Here is a 25,935-nt window from a genome sequence, read left to right as displayed (position 1 = left end):
GCATGGGGGGAAACGAAGAATCCGATCGAGATGCGCCCGTGGTTATTGCCAGGTGACGAAGCGATCGTGCAGTTCCGCTAGTCACCTGTCTAGCCAAATGCCGATCTCCCGCTACGGAACCGATGTCCAGGCACAAAACTTTCAGAACAGCAACTTCTGCGACGTCCATCCGACAACGCCATGTTTGAAGTGCCGGATGCGAAGCGGTGGGTCGACTCGCTAGTGCGCCTGTTATCTGCATACTGACCTTGCCAAGGGTTCGCCGCGCTGAGCTCGAGTCGCCCATATCATCTAGACAATCCTCGCCGGACCCAGATCTCGAAGAGCTGCTGCGATCCAGGATCAACACCGAGTTTACCTATACCACGACCGAAGATGATGTCCACGACATCGCGAAAAGCGACGAAGACGAGACGGAGCTGCGGCTCTTCGCTGCGCCCGCAAACGCTGCTCCACAATCGCTGAAGATTAGAATTTCATCGCCAGGCGCCGATAGCGGAGAGCCAGGACTGATTTTGAAGAAGCCACGGAGCTATTATTTCGCCGACGAACCCACAAGCGAGGAGGAAGACGCCTTCAGAGCGGCCGCCATCGAGGGAAGGAGCGTCCTGGAGCTGTCGCGGCAGCCATGGCCCGGTTGCGCCCTGCCATGGAAGGTGCGCACCATATCGCCAGCCGGCATGAGCAAGGAGGTCCTGGTCGGCAACCCCCCTACACTAGTCACCGTCGAGGACAAGGCACAAAAGCGCACAAGAAAGGGCAAGAAGTCACGCATAGCGATACGGAAGAAGCTTCAGGCGGTAAAAGAGAAGCAGAGTGAGGCAGCACGCCTTGCACAAGAAAAGGAAGAAGCCAAGCGAGAGAAGAACACCCGGAGAAACCGAGAGAAGAAGCTCAAGAAGAAGGCGAAGGAGCAAGCGAAGAAGGCAGCTGATGGAGCCACAGATGGGGCAGCAGAGGCTATGGATGGTGTGGTGGAAGACACTGTGGCCGAGAGTCAACCTGTGGCTGATGGGTCGATATGAGGCGCATCACTGCACCTTTGTTATCTCATCGGCGTTACAAACGAGACTGGCATCGGACGCATGACTCCTCCGGTTGCAAGTAATACTTGCTTGGTCATAGGCACCCTTCACCTGTGCCATGAGGCTACCTTTACCTATGCCGATTCTACGCTAGCAAATACCTCTATTTGTCGACTACAACTGCTTCGTTTCGGTCTACCTGTTTCCACCAACTTACACTCTACGACCCACTCAACTGCCAACATGGACCAGAACTACAACTACAACCAAGCGCATATGAACTTCGACAGCGCTTCTGGTGTCGGCCAGCAGTACGCTCCCGTCTATCCTTTTCTCCAGGAGAGGTTCGGCCCATCCACTCCGCAACACATGGACGAGACCTCAGCTCCGCATTACGACTTTCACAACCACGGCACGAATGGCTACGACACGTTCATGTCTGATGTGATGCCGCATGGTGCCCATTACGAAGGGCACCACAGACCCATGACACCTGAGAGCACACCACATCCTATGGAATCGAATGATGCCCAGTTCCATGTTGCAGTTGAAGAACCGCACCAGTATACTGCAGATATGCAAGAGGAAGAGCCAGAGTTCCCCCCAGACTTCTGGAAGACTCTGATTGATTTCGCGATTCCGGACTTTACCCAGACTTCTATCAACAACATACCCGGTATTCAAGCCTTATATGTCGCCTACGTCTACCGCTATGGACCACTGTCAAGCGCTACAAACGCAACTCGCATGCAGTACGCCAAAGCGCTCGCCTTTGCTCTCCTCACGCACTATTATCCTCCGTCACATAACTACACCGTGCTGCCTACTTCTCCCGGACCCGTGGCAAAGTACGGGATGAACTTCATCTTAGCTGCCGACGATAAGTCAGATATCTGGAAAGAGTTCCACAAGAACAAAGGCAGGGCCTTCCGCCGCAAGGTACCGACTAAAAAAGAGCTCGAGAGGGCGGAAAAAGAAGAGCAAGACGCCAAGGTAGCAGAGTACGCCCAAGGTATTACGCAACTCTTCAACCTGCAGTGGGACCATATTGCGCCTGAGGACATCGCCGCTTTCGTGGTCATGCGCGAGACGGTAGCAACGGATATCAATACTGGTGCGGTTACGTCCGAACAGCACCCGTATACTTACTTTGCTATCATGATTGACAACTTCGACGAAGTCCCTCGCCTCTCCACCAGCAATACTATACACCGCAGCGACGTCCTCACTGACGCCCTGTGCCGAGGTGGCAAGATCCAGAACGGTCACGGTATGTTGCTGTACGGCTCGCGCCTAGAGTTCTACGCCTTTGACCGCGGAAACGAGTGGGTCTATCTTGGAGATGAAGATGGCGACCAGACAACTCAGGACATCGAACCTAAGATGGAATTGCTATGGTCAGGTGGTCAAGGCTTGGAGATGAATCTGCGCACTACCGGTCTGGACATGGTAGACGCAGCGTTTCGAGATGTCGCTGTGAGAGAGGTGGTTTATGCAGCTGAACCAGAGTCTATTCCGGCCGAGGATGTAGGTTCAGCACATGGTGAGGACGACATGGAGGAGTACTAGGGACACTCCAGCGAACTGGAAGGCGAAAAGCGCGTGCAGAGGTTCATTGCTGGCAAGCACTTTCTTGGCGATAAATAAAAAATCTACTTTGATAAGACAAGTGTACTTTATTTCTGCTCGTCCTTCGCCTTACTTGAAGTGTGACGGGCTTTAGACGACCCACCAACGGTCGCTAGCCATGTCCCACTTGCGCGGACACAACTCCGATGCCTGCCACAACGGAGTCTACGGGAGCGTCCGCCCGCTAGCTGATATGCTTGTCATACTACTAATGTGGCGAAGGGCCGAAAGAAAGTGTTGAGATGTGTATATGTGTTCATTGTAGTAGGCTGCCTGACAATGTGTCCACTTCACTTCATGCTACAAGTCATATAATATATACAGACGTGGGCCATTCTCCAACCTCCGCACCACCCTACTTCGCCCCGCCATCAATCCCATCCATCTTCTCAGCAGCCTCTTTGGCAATCCCCCTAACCTCCTCAGTCAACCCCTCCATCTCAGCAAGTTCCACAAACCTCTTCTTCCACAGCGCCCACCTCTGCTTACTAAACTCTGCTCTACCTTCCCATAACGGTCCACCACTACCTGGATTCCCCTCAGTCGCCTTCTTTGGGGTAAGGTCTTGGTCTCTTTCGTAGACTTGTTTGCCCATAGCAAAGATCCAGACGGCAGCTGAGGGGATAAAAGCGTTGTACTTCTGTATCGCCGTACCCTTCGAATCGTCCTTGTGTGGTGTCTCGAGTGCGCTGCGCATTTCCCAGATGCAGTATGTCCAGAAATTAGCCACGTTTTCGCGCGTGATGAGTGCGTAAAAGTAGAGCATGTTGGCATATGCGTGTACTTCTTGCAACATGTAGCCACACTGGCCTCCAGGGCTGTCATTCATAGTCTCGCGCGCGGCCATGCCGAAATGGCGGAGGCAGGTGTACATATCTGAGTCTTTGGCGGTTGGAGGTGGAAAGCTGGCTTTTATCGTCTCCATGAGGGTGACAAGTTTGTTGAGGCCGGTGGTGTCGCGGAAGGGGAGACGTTTGGCAGAGTGGATTATCGAATACCAGAGACAGAGGAAGGGAAGGTCCTTCTTGTTTTGGAGGATGGCGTTGTTGATGGGTTCAATGAGTTTCTTTGCTGCGTCTTTAGCGCTGGTATCGCTACTCAGGTAGTCTTGTACGATTGGATAGAATTTGTCGTCTTCGCTTGGTCCAAAGCATCCTCGCCTCTTCATGATAATGTCGATTTGCGTGGCTTCATCTTGAACATTGGCGATGGCGTCAGCAATCTCGCGGTTTTTCTTTTCTTTTCGCTCTTCCCGAGACATCTTCAATGATTTTTGTATGACTGGAAAGCGTTATCGGTCGGAATGCGATATCTATATGATTGAAGGATATGATGTCAAAGTTGAAGTACGCCCTTCAGCCCTTCAGGCTGCCATCTCCAAGCGCTATTTTGTGGCAACATGCATGCTTTCGCATGTAGTGGAGATCTGCTATGGGCGTTCTTGAATGCTGCCCCGCCATTCGCGCCAGTCTTGTCCTAAATCACTGGAGTAAGCAGGCTATAGAAACGTCAGGGTATGGCCAGTAGAGTAGCGCATAAGTCACGAAGAGCTTAAGGACATGTTTTCCCAATCAGTGTCCCACCACGAATGGCAGCATATACTCGCGGTGTTTCAAGATTCAGGAGATGCCTGGACGTGCTGCTTTACGTGAAGCGGTCGGGCGACGCGCCCAATTCCAACGTTGGAACAAGGTGTGCAAAGATGTGTACAGCGAACGAGTGCCTCTTCGGATGATTCTATCGGCTCAGAAAAGGTCGCGCACATTGGTATGAAGTGGTTGGATCACGAATAGTGGAAGGGTAGCCATGGTTTGGGGTGAAGAAACGTTCGAGTGTGGTGTTGGTAACCGGGGTCTTGCTCCCAAACGCCCAGTAAATTGGAAACAGCGACCCGGGCGCGACCCGACTGCCTCGCACCACCACTAATCTCCAACACTGACACGACGGCATAAAGTGTCCACCACGCGCATCGGCCGCCCACGCCCTCGAACGGCGATCGCACACACAATCATGTCGTCCTACCTAAACAACCTCCTCACAAACACGACTTCGCGCTACAACAATCTGCGACGACAGATCCTCTCGGACGAAGCAGACGGCGACACAGAAGACGACTCGCATCTTTCCAGGGTGCTTCGCGCATACTACACGGAGAAAGGACGGCCGTTCCCGCAATGGCTCCCACCCGACCCAAAGGCGCCCCAGCCTGCGCCCGCCCAGTTCGTGTCTTCGCGACAACAGGCACAAGCACAAACAGCAGGCCGGGGAGGAGGCTTGAACGACCTGTGGGATAGTCCCGCGCCACAACAACCACCGCAAGAACCACAGTCACTTCGTCGAGGGCCAGGAGCACGGGGCGGTGGAGCGCGTCCCATGCAAGGACGGCCCATGGGCAGCTCGTTGACACCAGAGCCTCAAGTACAGGGCAGACCACTGCCCAGCCAACGAGCAGGGAGCTACCAAAGCTCATTGGGAGGACGCCCACAAGCAGAAGCTTCACCACCACCGAGCGCGGGTACAGGGTCGGGCACAACAGCACAGGAAAGGCTCAAGGCCAGGTTATGGGGACGGTCACAGAGCCCAGCACCGCGTGGACTCTCTTCAGAATCTGCCAACTCGCAATCGTCCCCGCAAGGTGGACGGGCGCCCTACCCTGAAGATCGGAGTCACAGCTATGGAAGTACTGGTAGCGGCGGCGGGAGACCACAGGGCTCATTTGGCATGTCATCGAATTCCCCATGGAGCGGGAACGATGATCCGTACGCGCCCCAGGGTGGAGGATATGGCGGCGGCGCACCTCCACCACAACGCGGACCGCAAGGTGGACGTATGGGCCTGCCAAGCGGACCACGCATGCGTTGAGCATCTTCTTCTTGTATGCAGCACGGCGTAACGGAGTTGGATCTTGGTCGTCACTGGGTGGGCAAGCATGGGGTTTGTAGACCTGGACAGTATAGACAAATACCTAATCAATACATTCAGCTCATAATCACTGCAAAGACAGAATTCCGTCCAGAGCTATCTTGCGCACCGTGTTGCAGCTAGAGCACATTACTCGATGGGATGGGGCTGGGGCGACGCGAACCCCGCGAATGCACAGCCACGGGTTCGCTTCGCCACACCGTCATGAGGTCCGGCGCAGGTCACTGCCCGCGCAAGCATCACCTGCAACTGCATAGCGCCAAACGGGTACGCGTCTCTTTCTTGCTTTATCACCGTACTACTCTGAATATCTCCTGCGCATGATATCTGGCCATCTTACTCGGAACCCATCACCAACCTCCACTCCGCGTCTCTGGGACGCCGCCTAGCCCCGCATGACTTCGTCGGCCCCAGCGCCCCCATCGCCCTCGGCCAGCTTCTACGACCTGAGCGACGATGAAGAAGGCGAATACAACACGATCCGCCATACAAGCAGTGGAAAGGGTGTGAAGCTGCTATACACCAAGAGTAAAGTATGTTTAGCCTTCTTGCACGCAGCATGATGAAAGTGGACTAACATGTGCAGGTCTACGTGCATCCCTCGCCTTCCTCCAAAGACAACATCCCAGGCTTCGTCGCTCTCGTCCAGCAGAAGTCTAACCGAACCGTTAACGATGCGCGTCCAACTTCCTCCTCCTCCGCTCGCAGCGTGAACGCGTCGTCGCTACTCCTTGCCTGGATACCAGAGTCAAACCTCGGCGATGCATATGATACATACGTCAAGGTCGATCTGTCCGACTCGTCATCACCTCCCAGACAGTCATACCTCGTACCTCCGCCTCCCACACCATCTACACATGCCGGAACTCCCGGATACGCATTCGCCATACCTGTCAGCGAGATATATTCCGTCCTCATACGGCCACCAAGCATCGGGTGGTGGTTTGGCAGTGTCGTTGTCAATACTCGGGCTGGAGACAGTTTCCCTGCCCTCTTCTTCCACGATAGCGAGTGCCAGTCTACCATAATGCAGCGGAAGAAGCTGGCCAAGGAAAGCTTCGATCCGTTTGGCGACGGAGGGGGCATGTTCTGGGGTGGTGACGAGGTATTGAGATGGCTCAAGAGATACGTCACAGTCGAACGGTCCGGCGCTGATCCAAGCATATACCTTATCGACCCCTCGGAAGACGACAAGCGATCCTTCGGCAAAGACGTTGCACCAAGGAAGAGCACCGAAGGCAAACCAGACGCGTCATCTTCGCAGTCTGGTAAACGGGACGGTGGGATGGATCCGGTCACAAAGGCGCTCAAGGAGGCAAGATGGAACTTCCTGGAGAAGCTTAGCCAGGTCACCACCTTCACGCGAAGGACTGCTCAAGCCGTCGCAGACAACCCCAAGATTCCGCCCCAGGTTAGACGCCTGATCCAGAACCCAGAGGTCCAGACATTACAAGAAGAGTTCGACAGCGCGCGGCTATACCTCGCAAGATGGGCTATGGGCATTGCAGAACAAAGCGAGCGGGAACGGAACCAGCGGATATGGACGGCAAAGGACGTTCTGGCTATGGAGGAGAGCGACGTTGGTGACTTCGAGATCCTTGACATGGATAAGATGACCATGGCCGACCGAAGAAAACCTGTCACGTTGGAAGAATGGAAAGGATTCTTCGACCCCAAGGGCCGGCTACAACTGACACCAGACGAGGTCAAAGACCGCGTCTTCCATGGAGGTCTTGATCCTGACGATGGTGTACGAAAGGAAGCATGGCTCTTCCTTCTCGGCGTGTACGACTGGGACAGCTCAGACGAAGAGCGTCGCGCGAACATTAACAGCAGGCGAGACGAGTACATTCGACTCAAGGGCGCTTGGTGGGAGCGAATGGTTGAAGGCAACCAGAATGAAGAGCAAGAGGAATGGTGGAGAGAACAAAAGAACAGAATAGGTATGTACCCTTGCGCGTTATGCCCTTGCTTGAATACTGGCTGACTTGTCCCATTCTATGGGGTCCGTTGTGTAGAGAAAGACGTACATCGCACAGATCGCAATATCCCCATCTTCGCCGGCGAGGACATTCCTCACCCTGACCCTGACTCGCCTTTTGCGGAAACCGGCACCAACGTTCACTTGGAGCAGATGAAAGACATGCTCCTTACGTACAACGAATACAACAAGGATCTGGGCTACGTTCAGGGCATGAGTGATTTGCTTGCGCCCATCTATGCAGTCATGCAGGATGATGCCGTCGCATTCTGGGGCTTTGTTGGATTCATGGAGCGCATGGTATGTACAAATGCGATGCTTATTGTGATCACGTACAAGAACTCACACGCATACAGGAGCGCAACTTCCTACGCGACCAGTCCGGCATGCGCAAGCAGCTCACGACGCTAGACCACCTCGTACAGCTCATGGACCCCAAGCTGTATCTTCACCTTCAATCCGCTGAGTCTACGAACTTCTTCTTTTTCTTCCGGATGCTGCTCGTCTGGTACAAGCGCGAATTCGAGTGGCCAGATGTACTGCGGTTGTGGGAGTCGCTCTGGACCGACTACCAGAGCAGCAACTTCCACATCTTCATTGCCCTAGCTATTCTGGAAAAGCACCGAGATGTGATTATGGCACATCTGAAGCACTTCGATGAGGTGCTCAAGTATGGTAAGTTATACAATCAAAGCAACCCACATTAATAGTGAATGATGCTAACATTATCATAGTCAACGAGCTCTCCGGTACTATGGATCTTGAATCAACGCTCGTTCGCGCGGAATCGCTCTTCAAGAGGTTTCAGCGAACGGTAGAGACAATCGACAAGAAAGGCAACTTTCCCTCCGCTCCGCAAGCCCGGCAACGCAAGTTGGCTGCTGCAATCGTCGCCGGCCCCGGGCCAAGTACGGCGTCAAGTGCGTCACCAGCGAAAGACCAAGCGTCGACTTCCGGCACAGATAAGGGCAAGCAGGTTGGTGAAGAGGAGCAAGATGAGGCGAGGGTCATCAGTCCTGAGCTACGTGCACTGCTGAGCAGGAAGGTGGAGAAGCTTGACAAGCAGACTATCTTAGAGCACGGTGGTGGTGTTGGCAAGTAAAGCTCGCACGCATCCTTTTCCTTCATCTTTTGAGACGGCGTTACGGTACAGTTGGATATCTGTGTGGTCACATTATGATTTTCTAGATTCAATGAGGTTCCGGTGGTAAGGTCATGCACACTTGCACCAGGGCGGCAACAAGCGGTGTCGCATTTCTAAGGTTTGCTGCATACACAGTACTATATCTTCGTAAGTAGGTAGTATACAATATAATGTATACTTCTACTTTGATATTACTGTATAATGCGACACGAGTTGCTGCCGCCCCTGGTACTTGCGATTATCTATTTTGCACATCACTCCTCATCCACACCTTGGCCAAACATTATAGTTGCTGTCACTTCGCCGTTGGCCACGTAACGGTCACTTCACTACTCTCGCTGCCATCCTCGTTTTCCACTGTATTCAATTGCTGGAAGCGTCCATCTTTACGCTCACGTGTCTACTTTGCAGGTCCGTCTTCACATAGAGTTTGACTCCTTCACACAGCCAACGCCGCGTCCAGCAACATGCACAACCCGCCAACTGTCACCTTTCGTCATGTACATAAAGACGAGTATAACAACAGCAGGCCTTCAATGAATTACCTCAACCGCTTCATCGATCGCCACTCTCCAAACCAGCCGCCGCGCAAAACTGGGCGTTCTGTACAGCCTCCCAACAGTCCCGCCACCTCTTCCCATCGTCACAGATCCTGGTCGCACTCTCACCATCGGCGCAAGCATCGCTATTACGAGAAGATGACGTCCTTCAATGGCCCGTGGTCCAGCGATCTCGAAGCGTTCAAGAAGTCAGTGCAGTCGATGCCAGATCAGTACAAGTCGTCCTTCGCTGCTGCGTCCAAGAGCACTCTCGAAAAGGTCTGCGCCCCAGATGTCCTTCACATCTGGGAGACCGACTCCGATATCGACAGCCTTCTCCAACTCACTTCGGTCATCGCCAAGCTTTGCGACCTCGGCGTGCGCAAGAGTAAGGGCGCGAACGAAAGTGATGGCAGTATGCTGATCATTGCTGAAGAGAGTCGAAGTCGAAATAACTTCGGTCGCATCTGCCAGTTGGTTGAGTATCTGACTGGAGCTGATGGCAAGAAGCATCTCGAAGGCACAGTAGCAGTGTTCAGCAAGATTGTCATAGTGAGGGGATGGGATAACAGCATTCTGTCCGGACAACAGGAGGCGCTCGAGAAGACGGTGAAGAGAGTCAACACGGCAGTCGAGCAGGTACTGAAGATGGGCGGATTGAAGAAGATAGTCTGGCATCACGGCGCTGTACTGCACTTCCTGCTCCAGTGGATCAACATGACAACATCTCCTCTACGATCCGCTTTATCTGCAATCACCATCACGGGATCCCTCAACCTCGCAGACGGAATAGCACCTTCCATCCCCGGTCGAGCGAACAAACTGCCGGATCTCGAGCGCTTGGAACAGTTCGCAAAGAAACTGGACATACCTGTTGTCTTCCTCGATGCACCTAGTCAGTTGCTCAACTTCGAGTATCTGGGAACGTATGTGTACTATTACGCTTACTACATCAACACATTCCTTCCTGCTTCCCTGTCGCGGCCTCACCTCCACAAAGCGCAAGATGAGCTTGTTACCTTTGCATTCCGGCTCCGCGCTGCGAGTGAAGGCAGGTACGGCAGTGACGCAGTGAAGATGGTGCAGAAGCATCTCGATGCGGGCAAGGCGAAGCACTGGGCAAGAATGTGCGTGAGTAAAGAGAACTACGAGAAGAGCAAGTGTCGCGCAGCCGGCAAAGACGAAGCCATCCACCACGCTGTTCAGCTAGCCGATAGCCCTTTCGCCCTTCTAGCCCACGGCGCAGGCGTCCCTGCATTCGCTAGACTAGCAGTCGGTCCCGCCTCTGCTTCCGCACAAGACCACTACACCGCAGCGCCCGTCAATATCGCCTTCACCAAGTCGCAAATCCGACCCACCAGCCCAGCGACCTTCCACATCCTCATCCCACAGTCATCCCAGGATCTCGAAAAAGTCACGAGCCGCGTCCAGGGCCTCATGATGGCCGTGCTAGAGCGCGTAAGACAGGAGAAGGGTAGCCCTGTGCTCGGGGACACGGAGAAAGGGATGTGGAATGCGGTTGTCAAGGCGTGTGAATGGGCGATTGGAGGGTGCGACGAGAGTAAGATGCCCAAGGGAGTGGCGAAGAAAGTTGGATTCGTCAAGGGGAAGTTGAGGGAGGGGACTTGGGGGTTTGCGCTGAACCCACCGAAAGACGTTGGGAAGACTGTTGCGAACAATGTGGCTGCAGTGGCGGCGATGCCGGAACCGAATCGCACGTATGGATTTGGACAGAATACGCAGCAGACTAGGGGGTCGCAGCCGACGTATAATGGGGCTGAGCAGCAGCAGATGCAGATGCCGCAACAGGGCTATGGAGGTGGTATGCCACAGGGGCCTATGCCGAGTCCTGTTCAGGGTGCTGCGTATGCTCAGCAGGTGCCTGGTCAGATGCCGACGCAGGGTATGTACACTGGTGGTCAGGGTCAAGGTCACGTTCAGGGGCATGGTCAAGGTCATACTCAAGGTCAAGACTATGGTGGTGGTCACTTCCCTGGTGGGCAAAGCGCAGTGTTGCCGTCGCATCGTGGGTTTGAACATGGTGGAAGGGGCGGATATCCACAGAGTATGGGCGGGCCTTGGTGATCTGGGTCACAACTTGACGGTACATAAGGGCTCGATTGGATTTGTACAAATGAATATACTGGTAAGAGTGAGCATGTTGATGTCCTTGAAGTGGCTGCTCAAGATGACCTCGGGATGCTGAGTGGTTGAGTTTAGAGCTAACCCGATTTGGTTGGATACAAAAATGGCTGGGTAATGACGTGTGTGTGCAAGCACCCACCGGGTCACGACGCGTCCGCTTCGGTTGCGCGTCGTGCATCACGAACACATCGACATTTATCTCGAGCCATGGCGTTACTAGAAGATCCCGGCCATGCCATAGCAGTTGACGCGCGCTGTTTCTCGCGGACGGTGTGCCTTGTTTCAGACGGATGAACACCCACCCTACCTTCCATCTAATTCCCAAGCTACCTGCCGAACTTTGGGCTTCGGTCTGGGGCTTTCAACTACAGCACGAGAAGTCTCGCTACCATGCTCATGATAGTACGAAGACGGATAAAAGACTCACTGTTACGACTACAATGCTGTGAGCGAGATTGTATATTGGAAGAGGCCGATATCCTTGGCGCGAAGCCCCGTCGTTTGTGGAATACTGGGCTTGAAGACTACATGTAGTTGCCATGAGTGTGTTTGCTGCGCACAAGCCAGGCTTGAGGGGAGTCACTTGCGTGTGACGTCTATTTCACGATGTCGAGCAATCACGGGTTTTATATAACACGCTGATTACAGGCGACAAAAGACGGATCCAACACCGAGTCATCCGACCAACATGCCTCCAAAGAACAATTCCAACTCAGGATACTCAAGCGAACACTCTCCCGACAAGCCAGACGAGGAAGTCCTGTCCGATTTTGAGGAAGACTCATCTTCCAGTTCAGAGTCTCCACCCAAAGAGAAGCGAGTCACCACATCTGAAAGCGAATATGACGATATGGTTACCGTGAGCAAAGACAGCACACCTAGTCCCACCGCAAGCACTCTCCTGATCGAGTTTGAACTTGAGGATATTATGCAGGCAAAAGAGATGAACGAGAAGTGGATGAAGGAGTTAAGTGATGCAGAGAGAGCGAAGAAGATGAAGGAACTGCTGGATGAATGCACTGCCAAGAGGAAGGAGAGGGAAAGAGCAGCGGTGGAAGAAATGAAGAGGAGAATGGAGGAGGATGACGAAGAGGAACAATATGAGGGCAAAGGTAAGGGTAAGCAAGTCTAGGAGCATGTAGGTCTCCACGTTTCTCATTGGAGGGGTTAGTTATTTGACCGTCGAGATTGTTCACTACTTGCAGTCTTGTTTATCGAGAGCTTCCAGCTTAGGCGAATATGCTGACCGGCTCAATTGCTTTTCCGATGTCCTAATGATGCGCATGCGGCATACGCAGGTGCTTTGCTCGCCTCCACTTCACTGCGCATTGTGCGCTCACTAAAACAATGGATCGCCCAGCTTACGCTTCGCCTCTTTCACTTTCTATTGTTTGTTCATTGAAGACGAAAGCCCAGAAGACTGGCAAGTACAATAGAACAAAGACTGTCATCTCAACACGCTACAACAAACGTAGTTCAAGAAGACGATAACCGCAGTTTCCGTCTCTCCTACCACTTTGTCTCCTACGTCCATCTGCTACTCAAAATACGCATCCAGAACTTAATCCGTGGTATACAATAACTTTGCAGAACTCCTAATATGGTTCGAGAAGGCCGCGAACAAGCTGAACGGCGAAGCACTGCGAACGGCATAAGCAAGAAATGGAGGATAACGCGCCGAAACAAGCGCCCAAGAGGCCTCGTCAACCAACAAAACAGTTGCTATCGCCACGGCGCCCTGCAACCTCTACTTCACCTTCCTCGATTCGTCAATTGGATCAAGACACACAATGTTTTGAACCACTGGCCCTGTCATGCAAATGACCCGAACCGCCAGCTGCCAACAGATCCCTTGACGCTGCGAGCCATTGAAAAGAAAATCATAGAGGCCAAGGCGAAGAACATTGAAAATTACAAAGAGGATGAGGCATACAAGGGGTGTGTTCCTTGCCTTTTGAAGAAATTGATGACAGCCTATTGGAACAACACTTTGATCCGGCCAAACCTTGTACCCCGGCCTCTTCCCCATTATCATCCGGCCATACTACCATTGCACCAACTGATAGAGCGATGGTATTGTGTCGACCCTCCGAATCATAGACATACTGGAAATCAAGCCACAATCGCGGCAAGAAGAGATCACATGACGGCTCAGCAAGATGCAGATGAGTTCACAGGATATATCTTCGACGGTATAGAGTCCAGTTATGATCGCTCGTAAGTCTTCCCTCGCCCAAATACAAAGCCATGTCTCCTTGTTCCATGCTAACCACCGGTAGGACTATTCATGGAGCGGTCCGTGGGGCTGAATGCGACTCACTCTTCGGCGTTAGAAAGCGGGTGAGATACACTTGCGATCATTGTCACAATTCCCAGGTCGATGGGTTTGAAGATGAACCTCGCGGTTTAAGAATCATTCCAAGTAACAATAACAACAATGACACGGTCGCCAATGCCATTGCACGATCTCTGACCGACACGCGCAAAGGTCATTGCGATACTTGTAATAACGAAGATTCGGACTTCACCGGGACGCATTCCATCATAGCTGCACCGGAATATCTCCGCATCTACCTCTCGCTTGCCCTAATCACTAAACGTTCCGTCACGAATGGAAAAGGTGAAACGGTAGTGGCTGCAACCTTGACGAAGAATCGCAATCACATCATCATCCCCGACATCCTCGACTTGACACAACACATGGATTACTTCGCAACGATGCAGAATCCTGACCCGGTACGCTATAAGCTTGTTTCTGCTACATACCACAAAGGAGATCAACTTAATGCGGGTCACTACACGGCCGCTGTTACAGGGCACATGCTACCGGGTCAACGGGTACGACCACAGTTCTTTTGTGATGATGCGAATATTATTGATCTGCCTCCAACTGCTGCTCACCCAAATACCATTACGGAGAATCCTATACGGGGCTACTTTGATGCTGTTACTCTCTACTATGAGCGGATTGCGCCAACTGGTGGCACTTTGACTCCAGCTAATAAGCTGTCAAAGGCAGATCTGAAAGTTGTAGAGGAGGGGAAGGGCAGAAGTGATCCTCCGCCCAGGAGCTGCAAAGGGAAGAAAGAGGGGAACGAGGATGAGAAGAAAGGGAATAGGAGTAGGAAGAGAAAGAATAATGAGACGAAAGACGACGAAGTTCAGGAAGAAAAGACCCAGAAGGGGAGAGGAAAGGGGAAGGGGAAGGGGAAGGCATCTGAAAACGAACAAGAACTGAATGAGCGGGTGAAAATGTCCGAACCTATGGATCAGAGCTCTTGGGACGCCCTTCAACAGGCTTATGATCTATCAAAGGCACCCGGACCTCTGGACCAAAACATTTGGACTGCCTTTGGCCAGCTCTGTAGTCTGTAACTGTATTCGTAGCTGTATCACCAAATCTGTCCACCTCTCATGTACTTGCCCCGTGATGCTGACACAAATTGGGAAGCCAATCGTTCGAAGAGGACGTACCAATAATTGGATTGCACGCTTTCTCTGTCGCAACAGGACATCCTTGTCACTGCCTAAACCACGCCTATGGTTGCTGCACACCACGAAGCTGATTCAGGTGAGCAATGCCGCCTGTAATCCGACGTTCTTAAGATGGCCCAGTATCGCGTGGGGTCTGGTATGAGTGAGACAGGCTCCGCAATGAGAGTGACTGGCAGGCCAAAAAGGATCTTCGCTATGGCACCGGCAGTGGGTGACTCTCCTAGCGACACACTTGTGCGGGTACAGCTCTTCTCTCGGTGTTTATGCGGCCACTGGAAGAGCTGTGCAGGCATCATTACCTTTTGCTTGACCGCATCAAGTCCAAGCGGACTCAAAGACGGTTCCTGGACGCTTACTTCATTAATCCTCCGAAGCTAGGAAAGAACGCAACAGCGACAAATGGGACTCGTTGCCGAAAAGACATCCTCCGTAGCCCAACGCTGGTTGGTCGGGGTCCAGGGTAAGTGAAAGCATGTTAACGTGTGCCAGACAGTCGGTGTACTGACATGGAATCCGCGCATTCTAGCTCACTTTTGGAAGGCTCCTAGGTTCGTACTGTGGTATCCCGATTCCCCGAGTGGGGGTTCGGTACTGTCTGGATTGGCCCGATGGTCGTGCCTAGCGGGTTTTGACGAATAGGAAATCATGGCGCAGAAGTGGCGATATCTCCAAACTCCAGAAAAGTACCACCGCGCCGCGGCAAGGGATCCTGCCACATGGGAACCGCTGGTTGTACATGACGCTACGAGTCAAGATAAATTCTAGGATCGTGAGCACCTGACCTTACGACGTTACACCGCGGCACCGGGAACATGACGATCACCATCCCTGAGGCTTCACCGACACTCAGATACGAAAACGTCAAAGAAATCTTACATCCGCCGGTTAAGATATCCTTCTAGGTGCCGAATTCTGTCCGTGTATAACTACATATGCTTGCAGTAGTACGACTGGCAGTCAACTCCAACTGAGACGAACATCGCGACTACTTACCTCAAGATGGATACCTTGGCCAACAACACGCATCCGAAGTGGTGGAAAGATCCGGGCATGAAGAAACTCAATTTCTTGCTCCTTTCAAGCTACATAGGCGCCATCACGAACGGTTACATCAGCTCCCTCATCTCCAATCTCATTGCCAACCCCAGATACTTCCAAGATATACAAGGTCTTTCCCACCCGAAGCTGCTCGGGCTAGTCACCGCTGCCCAGTCCATGGGATGCATCGCTGCTTTCTTTCCAGCACCCTGGCTATCAGACAAGTACGGCCGCCGTGTAGGCATCATCTTTGGCAACATTGGAATGATAGCCGGCTTTACGGGGCAGATATTCTGCACAAGATTCGATCAGTTTCTTGGGATGCGTATACTCGTCGGCTTTTCGAGCATTTCCAACACTATTTCATCCTCCGCCCTACTCGTCGAGCTTGCACATCCACGACAGAGGGCTGTTGCAGGTGCGCTTTTCAACACGTGCTACTTCATCGGCTCCATCACTGCGGCTTGGGCGTCTTACGGAGCTTTGAGAATACCGGGTTCGTGGTCATGGAAACTCCCGGTAGCGATTCAGCTGTTCTGGTCACTGGCGCAGCTGAGTCTGATCACGTTCTGCCCCGAGTCGCCTAGGTGGCTTGTACGACACGGGCAACAAGAGAAGGCCAAGTCAATCATGATACGATACCATGCCAATGGACTTGATGGTGATGAGCTAGTGTCATCCGAGTTCGCGCGCATGTGCGCATCGACGGCGGCTGAGGCTCAGAACAATACAACGGGCTGGTTGGCATTGCTTGCGACACCGGGCAACCGCAAACGCCTCGTACTTTCTGTGGTCATCGCCGTAGCTACTCAATGGGTCGGAAACGGAATCATCAGCTTCTACTTGGCGCCGGTTTTACGCACAGTCGGTATCACAAACTCCCTCCACCAACAAGGCATCAACGGCGGGCTTCAAGTTTACGTCTGGCTCTTAGCATGTGCTGCCGCACTGTTGTGCGAGAAGGCTGGTCGACGCCGCCTCTTCTTAACATCCACGAGCTTAATGCTGGTCTTCATGGTGCTGATAACCATCTGCTCAGCGCTCTACTCAACGACCGGCTCCGCGTCTGCAGGCTATGCCGTCATCGTATTTCTCTTCCTCTTCTTCGGCGGCTACGTTATCGGCCTGACACCCATACCCATCCTCTACGTTAACGAAATATGGCCCAGTCATCTCCGGACTAAAGGCACAAGTGTGTTTTGGGTATCGCAAGCCGTGTCTATCACCTTCAATCAGTTTGTAAATCCTGTGGCGATCGATAAGATTGCCTGGAAATACTACTTGGTGTACATTGGTGTTTTGGTCGCTGTTATCAACTTCATCTTCTTCTATGTGCCGGAAACGAAGGGCCTGTCGCTGGAGCAAATTAGTAGCATTTTCGATCCGGTGCAGGATGTCACTGTCGAACTGGCAGAAGTTAGAAGGCGAGATGAGGCGTAGAGGTTACATGGTGTGGACGTGGGGTGCAAGATCGGAGCGGACTCACCTCATACACAAAAAAAGCTGGACAGGTTTGTACAGACGCGGTACTTGAACAGAATCAGGTCAAACCGCTAGATAGGCAAGCGAGCCGTCTACGGTTTATGACCATCAATCTCCAATCATACCAGATTTGAATAGCCTAAAGTAACAATAAAGTGGACATCAGATACAATTTTCAGTGGAGTCTTTTCGTATATCAATAGTAAAGTATGTCAGCCATCATGTTTGTAATCAGGCCGAAGTTCGACCGATCATCTTCACAGCAGCTGTGCCGAGAGGAGATGGATGGTTAAATACGTAGTACCCATGCACACGCATTTTCTCGAAGCTTAGCTGGGTTAACCCAATTCTATCGTCATTCCTCTACAATCTCAATTCAAACCCCCAGTGATTGTACCTGTCTTCACAGCCCAAACCATTACACGACGACCACCATGTCCGCCCTCCTCGCCAACAAACCCCTTCTCGGCCCACTCGTCGGCCTAAACATCTGGACCTTTGCCATGGAAGCGCTCCTCTACAAGCGCAGAATCCCAGCCCTTTCCCAATACGACATCAGCTTCGACCCGGCAACCGTCAAGAAGCAAAAAGACGAAAAGCTACCGGCCTTCGTCAAGTGGCCTGCGGACAACTTCAACAACTTACTCGAACAACCCACTCAGTTCTACGCCGTATTGCTGGGATTGAGCCTTTTGGATGTAAAGGAGAAGAGGACCGTTGCTTTGGCGTGGGCTTATGTCGGCTTGAGATTCGTACACAGCATTATTCATGTTTCGACGAATAACGTTTCCCTGCGCTTTCCGGTCTTTGCTGCGAGTTCGGTTGCGCTTCTGGGACTCACGGCCGAGGCGGCATGGAAGCTGATCTTCTAGGAGATTTGGCTGTGGTGGTAATACTCGTGTCGGAAGGAAGATTCAAACAGATATGGGTATCTGGAACAGGCCTAGCTAGAAGTGAAGAGTTAACTCGACTTTTGGTCATTGTACATCAGAAAAAGAATATTCGAGAGAACTTTAAGAATATTTCCATGAAGCCTGTTGCGCAGAGAACAAGATAGTTACTCTTTGCATGCTGCGCCGTACGTCCTATCTCCCGCAGCCTCTGGGATGAGCTGTCACTTGATCTTTACGCCTGTTGACAAGCTGGGTACGACCAAACAGAAGATGATGACTATCGGGCATGTCTTCTGGATGGCGTAGCGAGGAGGTGTCTATCCTCTGTGTAGTGAGACAGCTCTTATTGAACCAATTCTCCTCCTCTTATCCATTGCGGAGCGGGGTATCGTAGTATTCGTCCTTGGTGGAAGTGCGCCGCATGCAACTTCGTATGTCTTGCGTTTGCATCTCCCTATGGCCTTCTCGTCCCACATTTTTCTATTCCTTCTCGTCTCTTCGAACTCAAGCCTTCTTCTCCGCTTCAGTGCCCTGCCACGCCAGATTCCATCTCCTCTTCAGCACATCTATGCTCTCCTGTGAGGTCCGGCCCTTCTCTTTCTCCTCGCGATTTATCCGTGTGAAGGCAGCGGCGAGACCGATGGATATGGCGAAAAGAGGGTCGAGACTTCTGTGCGACTTGTTAGTCTCTAAGTCCAAGGTCGACGAGAGGGGAAGACGCACTTTGATATGATGTATTGGGCCGCCATGACTGCGGGGTCTCAGGATGGTCTTTCGGAAGTGATTCGATTGCGAATGAGTGGTGGAGTGTTCAGGCAACTACGATGGTTCTGCAGGTACAAGTTGGCAAGGACAGAAATGCACGTCAGTCTCGATCAACTTCTCAGATCGCGTCCATCAAAGATCCACTGCACCTGCATTTGCTGTGGTCCGTGCCTGCCGCCGGCTGGAGCTTCCCCACGTCCGCGGTCGCGCCATGCGGACTACTTGGGCAAGCACGCGTCAAAAGCCGCTTGGAAAGCATGTCATTGTTTCAGAAGGTGCTAGAACAGTTCATGTCGCTTTGATTATCTATGTTGTGCATCCAGTCTGCATGCAGCTGGTTGTGTTGAGGTGGTGAGGCGTCTGGTGAGGCGGGTGATGGCGTCATGGGTTTCAGCCCGGAGGAGCCGCAAGTCACGCTGCCTTGTCAGGTACAGATAGCGCTTCACGGGATACATGCGAGACGTCACAGATGGGGTCATGTGAAGATGGTGGTCTTGGATTAAGTCTGATGCATTTGGGCTGAAATGTGATGATCAAGCTACAGGTACAGCACAAAAGAGAAAGCCAATCTGTCCGACCGCCACTCGTCATATCCGTGGAGCTCCATCTCCAGCGGAATGCATTCTTACTGTATTGTGCTTGATCCGCCTCATTCTCAGATGATGTTTACCTAGTGCTGAGTGCCGAGGAGTCTGCCGTCGCACCAAATCGCTGATCAAGGATACCGATCCTTCACCCAGCCCGTGTAGTGTTGCCATGAAATAATGAAGAAACCCGTGATCCGATAACGCCTGTGAGTTCGCCGCGGCCTTGATAACCGATAGATAAGGGGATGCGGGATGGAGTAAGCTCCCTAGATGGCCTCGCCGAACGTGTTCTCGCCTGAGTACCTATGAGGTTGTTAGCAGCTGCATCGCGTTGCGCGGCGAACGGATTACGTACGTAATGTACAAGAAGCCATCCTCATCCTTGTGCTCCTCGTATATCGAACTCATGAGAGCGGCGGTAGGGGGCAGGACCTCATCAACGAAGATGAAGATGGCCTTCTCAGGCGACAGCTTGATGCGCTTACGGATCACGTAGACGAACTGTCCGACGGTCAGGTCGGCGGGTACCAGGTACTTCTTCTTGTCGATGGTCGCGATGTCCGACTTCTCGACCTTCTCGCAGATAACCTGCGCCTTGTTAGCTGCGGCCGCTGTGAGGGAGATGAACAGGCAGGAGGCAAACGTACGGGAATGCGGTCGTTGTACTTCTGGCGAATGCGCTCGGCCTCGGCCTTGCGCTTCTCGAACGGGTGCTCGTCCTTGAACTTGGAACGCATCTTGGGTATGTGTAAGAGTGATGGGTAGTGTATGTGAGTGTGTAGAGTGAGCAGGCGGGAGTTTTGTCAGTGGTGCGGGTGGAGATGTAGGACGCTGAGGGTGCGGGCGGTGTGGGAGTTTAAGGGCAGGCAGCAGAGCGGGGCGAATCACTTCCAGCCTTACCTAACCATGGCCCGTACCAACGCCCAAGTCAGTCACCACTCATGCACATGCCCTATGCAACAGACGACCAACGCTTCACGCGCCAGCCAAGTGCTCTCTGGAAATCAGAGACAGTGCAATCAGCCCTCTTTCGTCATGCGAATGCAGCCCTTTTCACCCGTGAAGAGCGACCTGGTCCTCGTCTATGGCTGTGCTGACCGCTTCGCCCACCAAGTCACTTGCTAAGCTCCCATGACCTGGATCTCCCGGACGCATTCAAGGTTGAGTCATCCATCGGCTTGAGCACCGCCACTGCAGGCATGCGCCGTGACGCGATCTTGAACTTGACGTAGGCTACATCATTGCATCGTTCGAAGTCAACGCGTTGGACACGCGCGTTGGCAGGCCTGTAGCGCGTCCGAGCACCAGACCGCTCATAGCAACGTAGCTGTCTCTTCAGACGCCTTCTATGACAGCGCGACCGATCACTTTCCATGCACCGTGAGATGCCCGTCAGGATACCATATAGCAGTTACGCGCCCTGTCTAGCGAGTACCGCCAACGAACCCTCAAGATGTCGCTACCGCATGTTGCGCGTCTGCAGATAGGTGCACATGTGTCTTTGAGCACTCAACCCGTTAAAAGCCGACGCCATTACAATTCAAAGTAAGCGCTTTCGCGCGTCCTCACCTTCGGTGTCTGTAACGGCAAGTTTGCCGTATTTGCATGATGCAGGTACCGATACCGCTAGTAGGAGTACCGAGGAGCTCCACTGATGATGCGCCCACCGTGGTGTGATGCACGACAACTTTCCAAACCACCGACTTTCTCCCACAGACTTGATATAATTCAATTCGCGACTATCACACACTTCCAATGATCTCCACGCGGTGAACGTCTTCTCAAGATTCCACACGCCCGCCATGCGTCCATTCCGATCTTCACTCCGCATCTCGAGAGCTCTCGAGCTTCCCCACAGCCATGCGCCGCAACCAACACTACGCCCGAATCACATCTGCAATAGACAATTACACGCTTCACCAAGACGCCGCCTAGACCTACCCTCAGGCAAGAAACCGGAGAAGCCGGATCCTTTGGAAGAATGGCGTAATCCTCCACCGAGCAAATGGCCGAACAGGATACGGTTGCTATTTGTACCCTTCATTGGGGCTTTGGTCTACTCCATGGTACACAGAGACCCTGAATATTGCCTTGAACCTTATTAACCATGTCGCAGTGGACGGACAACACAATCAAGACCGAAGCACCCTCCATCGCCGAGAAGGATGCCCTGCTCAAGCGTGAGAATGGCGTCTCCGAGCAATCACCCATGCGCCTCCGAATGGAGCAATTCATAAAGCAAAACCAGAAGGAGATTGTGGCTGAGTTGGAGAAGGTCGATGGCACCAAGTTCAAGATCGACACATGGCAGCGACCAGAAGGCGGTGGTGGCATCACTTGTATCCTGCAAGACGGCAACGTGTTCGAGAAGGGAGGCGTGAACACCTCAGTCGTATACGGGCGCTTGCCTAAAGCCGCCATACAGAAGATGCGCGCCAACCACAAAGCTCTCGACCCCAACGTCGATTCGCTCGAGTTCTTCGCGGCAGGCCTATCCATGGTCCTTCACCCCCACAACCCCAACGCGCCGACCGTGCACCTCAACTATCGTTACTTCGAGACCGCCGACGAGCTGGGCAACACAAACGCATGGTGGTACGGCGGCGGCTGCGATCTCACACCCTCTTACCTTTACGATGAAGACGCGATACACTTCCACGGCGCTATCAAGCAAGCCTGCGATAAGCACGACAAGGCATACTACCCGCGCTTCAAGAAATGGTGCGACGAATACTTCAGCAACAAGCACCGGGGCGAGACACGAGGTGTAGGCGGCATCTTCTTCGACGACCTCGACGAGACGGAGAAGGATCAGGAACAACTATTCTCATTCATTCAGGACTGCTTGTCCGCTTTCCTGCCTTCGTATCTGCCCATCATTAACAGGCGGAAGGACATGCCTTACACAGACGAAATGAAGCAGTGGCAGCAGATCCGTAGAGGACGCTATGTCGAGTTCAACCTTGTGCACGACCGTGGAACGGCCTTTGGTCTGAACACACCTGGTGCGCGGGTTGAGAGTATTCTCATGAGTTTGCCTCTTACGGCAAGGTGGCAGTATATGCATGAACCTGCAAAGGGTAGCAGGGAGGAACGCTTAATAGAGGTCCTCAAGAATCCGAAGGAGTGGGTGTAGAAAGTTGGGACGGGGACTTGTGCATAGATATATCATGACGGAATATACGAGTCGAAGTAGGAGACATCCATGTATTGAAATATGTGATTGCTACCATTGATTACCGTCAATGAAATTTACGTAGAAGCCCAAATATTATATGGCTTTGTCAAAACGTCAACGCCACGCTATGCTGCAAAAGCCGACCATCGTTGCCTTTTCTGAAAAATGGTCAAACGTCCACGACTCGAAGTAGAAACTAATGTCTAATAAGCCCTAACCTTCTTTCCATCGCCATTGGCACCAAGATCCGCCTTCCTCTTTCCAAGTACTGAGTCAGGCGTGCCTGGCGCCTCAATACCAACACCCTTGCCGTAAACCTCCTCAAAACAAGTAGCATGGTATATCTTACCACCCACGCTTACGGCATCCATCCACACAAAGTCGTTGGCCTCCACATTCCACTGCGTCTCGAATTTGTCCTGGCAGATGGGGCACGGTGCCTGCTGTAGTGTGACGTCTTGTGGTACGCTCACGTAGCGATCCTTGGCCTGTTTCTTCGGTTTAACACCACCTGTACCAGAGGAACCGTCGTTGGACTGGTTAGGGGCTGTCTCGTCGACCTCGCGGTACTCAATCCACTCCTTTTCGGGAATGTACCAGCTGCGGTGTACACCTCGCTTCGCGGCATCCGGGTCCTTGACTTTGAAATGCCAGTCCATATGGCGTGCTTTCTTCTCTTTGCCTTCGGGTGTGCTCTCAAAGCGACGGCCACATGTGGCGCATATGTTGGGCTTGGCTTCGTAAAGGCGGGATATGAGGTGAAGACGAGGCTTCTTCATTGATGCTGTGGTGAGCTCGATCTGTTCCATCAAGCTACCCGGCGCAAGTGGCTGTTGTGTGACCGGCTGGGATTGAATTGGCGTTGGGTTTGCCGGTATACCACCAGGTACACCACCCAGAGCTTTCAAAAGCCACTCGGCGGATCCAAGGGCTGGAGCCGCAGCAACAGGTTGTGGTGGTAACTGAGGAGCGGGAGTGCTCTGTACAGGCGTGGGTGGCATTGAGGGTGGCATGGCACCAGGTTTGCTGAACTGCGCAAGCAGAGCAGCGAGATTGGCAGTGGGTGTCGCGGACTGGGTGGGCGGAGGAACCTGAGGTGCCTGTACTGGAGTCGAGACTGGGGGTGGGAAGCCTTGGAATGGCATCTGAAACGGGGCTGGGGCAGGTACTGAGTTCGGTTGTGCTGGGGAAGATACACGTTTGAGTAGCTCTGCCAAGTTCAAGGCAGGTGGATTCGGGGTTGGTGCGGGTTGCGGAGTCGACTGTGGTGGTGGTCGGAAGCCTGCCAGAAGTTGCGCGACATTCGGCGGAGCGCTGCTCGGGGGTGCACCCATCGGAGAAAAGTTGGGCGGATAGCCTTGGGGCATTGCCTGTTGTGGTGGGTACACTGGCGTAGAAGGAGCAAAGGTCGGTGTTGGTGCTGGTGGAGGTGCTAATGCTCGGACCTGCTGACGTACAGCCTCTAGTTGTTGAGGAGGTAACGTCTGTGTGTCCAGGATCTGCTTGAGGGACAGGAGTGCCGACAGTTTTGTACGCAAAGCAGCGTCAGCTGGGTTGTGCGCGAACATGTTCTGTGTTGTGCTAATAAGCTGTGTCAATTCCACCTTCAAGTCGGCAAGATCCACCGATGACATGGGCTGAGCATGCGGCTGATGCTGCTGGTATACAGGTGGTGTGGACGCGTGTGATGGTGGATATTGAGGTGTCGGGGGTTGTGACTAGAAGGTTTGTTAGCGAAAATGTCTGAAACTTATATGGAAAACCTACCGGTCGAGCACGCGGATCATTGGGAGCGGCGTACCGTGGTCCAGTTTGCGGCGGTGTGGATGTACCTCTCCAGGCGACATTGAGTGAAGGAGGACGAGGAGGGAGCGCGTGTTGCGGCCGAATTTGTTGCTGAGCTGCGCGGAATTTAGCCAGTGCATTCTCGATGTCCTGTGTCACGTCGGCTTGAAACACAGGGCGAGGGTCCATCGACTCGGGCACAGGCATCTTCCACGTCCTCAGCAAGCCTTCCATATTCTTGCGTGTGTTTTGATCCATCACGAGATAGGCGTCCATAAAGGTTCTGTAAAGGTTGCGACCAATGTAGACGGTGTATGGCGTACCAACATTCTTAACAATCGAGTCAAGGACGTAGAGGGCTGGAAGCTTCCATTCGGGGCGAGTCTATGCCATGTCAGTCACCGGTGGATAGAGTAAGTTTGAACTGAAAGATAGAGTTGTTAGTCTACACGCGTCCAGGACGTACCGATTGGATATGCTTCTGGAGCTCGTTGGATATGGCTTCCGCATACTCTGTGTTTTCTTTGGCGATGAGGGTTAGATTGCTAATCTCAGGTCTGCTGTTCATCCTCAAATCTTGCAGGGCATCCCGAAAGTCGGCAGCCACTTCAGCAGCTGACACAGACATGATGGGCAAGAAGTTCTGGGGTTAGACAAGAGGGGATGTGTGCTGTGTTAGAAGACGTGAAACTTGCGCGCAAAGGGCAGGGTGAGCGGCTGACTCTGCGGTCGGGGAGTCGCAACGCTGACGATGTCGATGCCAGATGAACAAGATAGACGATATGCTTCCTCGCTCTCGACGAACACACGTAATGACAGTGCTTGTGTTGGATACTAGCTATGGCCGCGCCAAATGACGCAGTGTGAAGACTGCGCCGGTACAGCTAGGCAGTAACAAACTCGCTCTCCTCCAGCTACTGCAATCCTCCTTCTGTATGTATGCCCTTCCTCCTTCAAGCCAACAATGAGGCGGTGATGCGCGACTGCGGAAGTGTCGCAATGAAGACCCAAAGTGACTCAGGTGCTGCGACGACGGCGAAGCCTAGTTGGGTGTCGTCTAGGATGAGGCTCGTCAGTTTAGAAGCTGACAAACAGCGTCGAGCAGACTCTGTGAGACGTCGTCGGGGGTGTCGTGATGGTGGGGGCCTGAAGTTGGTGATCAGGTGAGTGAGTTGTAGAACAAAGGTGGAGGAGCGGCTGCGGTCTTTGACAATCGCGAACTAGCCGCGCCTCCGTTCCATGGTTGCCAAGCCCGGGCCCGGCAAATAGTATCACCGCGCGTCATGGCCGTCGCGCTCCCTTGAACTTTCCTCTGGACACCTCTCGA

General features: G+C 53.0%; 13 protein-coding genes across 13 annotated transcripts; 10 read left to right on the top strand and 3 right to left on the bottom strand.

The window, feature by feature from the left end:
- Positions 1-97: 97 nt before the first annotated feature.
- J4E93_003894 (uncharacterized protein) lies at positions 98-1,025 on the top strand (the record flags this gene model as incomplete). The annotated part of the gene is made up of 2 exons (XM_049341824.1): positions 98-189; positions 296-1,025. 2 exons carry the CDS (start codon positions 98-100, stop codon positions 1,023-1,025), a joined length of 822 nt encoding a protein of 273 aa, XP_049201329.1.
- Positions 1,026-1,268: 243 nt separating this feature from the next.
- J4E93_003893 (uncharacterized protein) lies at positions 1,269-2,594 on the top strand (the record flags this gene model as incomplete). Its single annotated transcript, XM_049341823.1, has 1 exon — positions 1,269-2,594. One exon carries the CDS (start codon positions 1,269-1,271, stop codon positions 2,592-2,594), a length of 1,326 nt encoding a protein of 441 aa, XP_049201328.1.
- A 415-nt stretch (positions 2,595-3,009) lies between these two features.
- On the bottom strand, positions 3,010-3,915 carry J4E93_003892 (uncharacterized protein; the record flags this gene model as incomplete). The annotated part of the gene is made up of 1 exon (XM_049341822.1): positions 3,010-3,915. One exon carries the CDS (start codon positions 3,913-3,915, stop codon positions 3,010-3,012), a length of 906 nt encoding a protein of 301 aa, XP_049201327.1.
- A 749-nt stretch (positions 3,916-4,664) lies between these two features.
- On the top strand, positions 4,665-5,516 carry J4E93_003891 (uncharacterized protein; the record flags this gene model as incomplete). Its single annotated transcript, XM_049341821.1, has 1 exon — positions 4,665-5,516. The coding sequence occupies one exon, from the start codon at positions 4,665-4,667 to the stop codon at positions 5,514-5,516; it is 852 nt and encodes a 283-aa protein (XP_049201326.1).
- A 455-nt stretch (positions 5,517-5,971) lies between these two features.
- On the top strand, positions 5,972-8,659 carry J4E93_003890 (uncharacterized protein; the record flags this gene model as incomplete). The annotated part of the gene is made up of 5 exons (XM_049341820.1): positions 5,972-6,109; positions 6,163-7,519; positions 7,595-7,857; positions 7,914-8,232; positions 8,292-8,659. The coding sequence occupies 5 exons, from the start codon at positions 5,972-5,974 to the stop codon at positions 8,657-8,659; spliced, it is 2,445 nt and encodes an 814-aa protein (XP_049201325.1).
- Positions 8,660-9,399: 740 nt separating this feature from the next.
- On the top strand, positions 9,400-11,325 carry J4E93_003889 (uncharacterized protein; the record flags this gene model as incomplete). Its single annotated transcript, XM_049341819.1, has 1 exon — positions 9,400-11,325. One exon carries the CDS (start codon positions 9,400-9,402, stop codon positions 11,323-11,325), a length of 1,926 nt encoding a protein of 641 aa, XP_049201324.1.
- A 748-nt stretch (positions 11,326-12,073) lies between these two features.
- Positions 12,074-12,517, top strand: J4E93_003888 (uncharacterized protein; the record flags this gene model as incomplete). The annotated part of the gene is made up of 1 exon (XM_049341818.1): positions 12,074-12,517. The coding sequence occupies one exon, from the start codon at positions 12,074-12,076 to the stop codon at positions 12,515-12,517; it is 444 nt and encodes a 147-aa protein (XP_049201323.1).
- Positions 12,518-13,672: 1,155 nt separating this feature from the next.
- On the top strand, positions 13,673-14,760 carry J4E93_003887 (uncharacterized protein; the record flags this gene model as incomplete). The annotated part of the gene is made up of 3 exons (XM_049341817.1): positions 13,673-13,680; positions 13,719-13,725; positions 13,762-14,760. 3 exons carry the CDS (start codon positions 13,673-13,675, stop codon positions 14,758-14,760), a joined length of 1,014 nt encoding a protein of 337 aa, XP_049201322.1.
- Positions 14,761-15,879: 1,119 nt separating this feature from the next.
- J4E93_003886 (uncharacterized protein) lies at positions 15,880-17,358 on the top strand (the record flags this gene model as incomplete). Its single annotated transcript, XM_049341816.1, has 1 exon — positions 15,880-17,358. One exon carries the CDS (start codon positions 15,880-15,882, stop codon positions 17,356-17,358), a length of 1,479 nt encoding a protein of 492 aa, XP_049201321.1.
- Positions 17,359-17,834: 476 nt separating this feature from the next.
- Positions 17,835-18,272, top strand: J4E93_003885 (uncharacterized protein; the record flags this gene model as incomplete). The annotated part of the gene is made up of 1 exon (XM_049341815.1): positions 17,835-18,272. The coding sequence occupies one exon, from the start codon at positions 17,835-17,837 to the stop codon at positions 18,270-18,272; it is 438 nt and encodes a 145-aa protein (XP_049201320.1).
- Positions 18,273-19,911: 1,639 nt separating this feature from the next.
- On the bottom strand, positions 19,912-20,382 carry ATG8 (ubiquitin-like protein atg8; the record flags this gene model as incomplete). Its single annotated transcript, XM_049341814.1, has 3 exons — positions 19,912-19,948; positions 20,001-20,233; positions 20,293-20,382. 3 exons carry the CDS (start codon positions 20,380-20,382, stop codon positions 19,912-19,914), a joined length of 360 nt encoding a protein of 119 aa, XP_049201319.1.
- Positions 20,383-21,447: 1,065 nt separating this feature from the next.
- On the top strand, positions 21,448-22,781 carry HEM13 (Coproporphyrinogen-III oxidase; the record flags this gene model as incomplete). The annotated part of the gene is made up of 2 exons (XM_049341813.1): positions 21,448-21,711; positions 21,762-22,781. The coding sequence occupies 2 exons, from the start codon at positions 21,448-21,450 to the stop codon at positions 22,779-22,781; spliced, it is 1,284 nt and encodes a 427-aa protein (XP_049201318.1).
- A 245-nt stretch (positions 22,782-23,026) lies between these two features.
- J4E93_003882 (uncharacterized protein) lies at positions 23,027-25,236 on the bottom strand (the record flags this gene model as incomplete). The annotated part of the gene is made up of 3 exons (XM_049341812.1): positions 23,027-24,541; positions 24,591-24,992; positions 25,075-25,236. 3 exons carry the CDS (start codon positions 25,234-25,236, stop codon positions 23,027-23,029), a joined length of 2,079 nt encoding a protein of 692 aa, XP_049201317.1.
- Positions 25,237-25,935: the final 699 nt, after the last annotated feature.

This window comes from Alternaria ventricosa, assembly GCF_023758065.1.
Source record: "Alternaria ventricosa strain BMP 2768 chromosome Unknown scaffold_5, whole genome shotgun sequence".
In the NCBI taxonomy this organism is placed as follows: Eukaryota; Fungi; Ascomycota; class Dothideomycetes; order Pleosporales; family Pleosporaceae; genus Alternaria; species Alternaria ventricosa.
The sequence above is the reverse complement of the archived record's forward strand: the minus strand, read 5'-3'. Positions and strand labels throughout refer to the sequence as shown.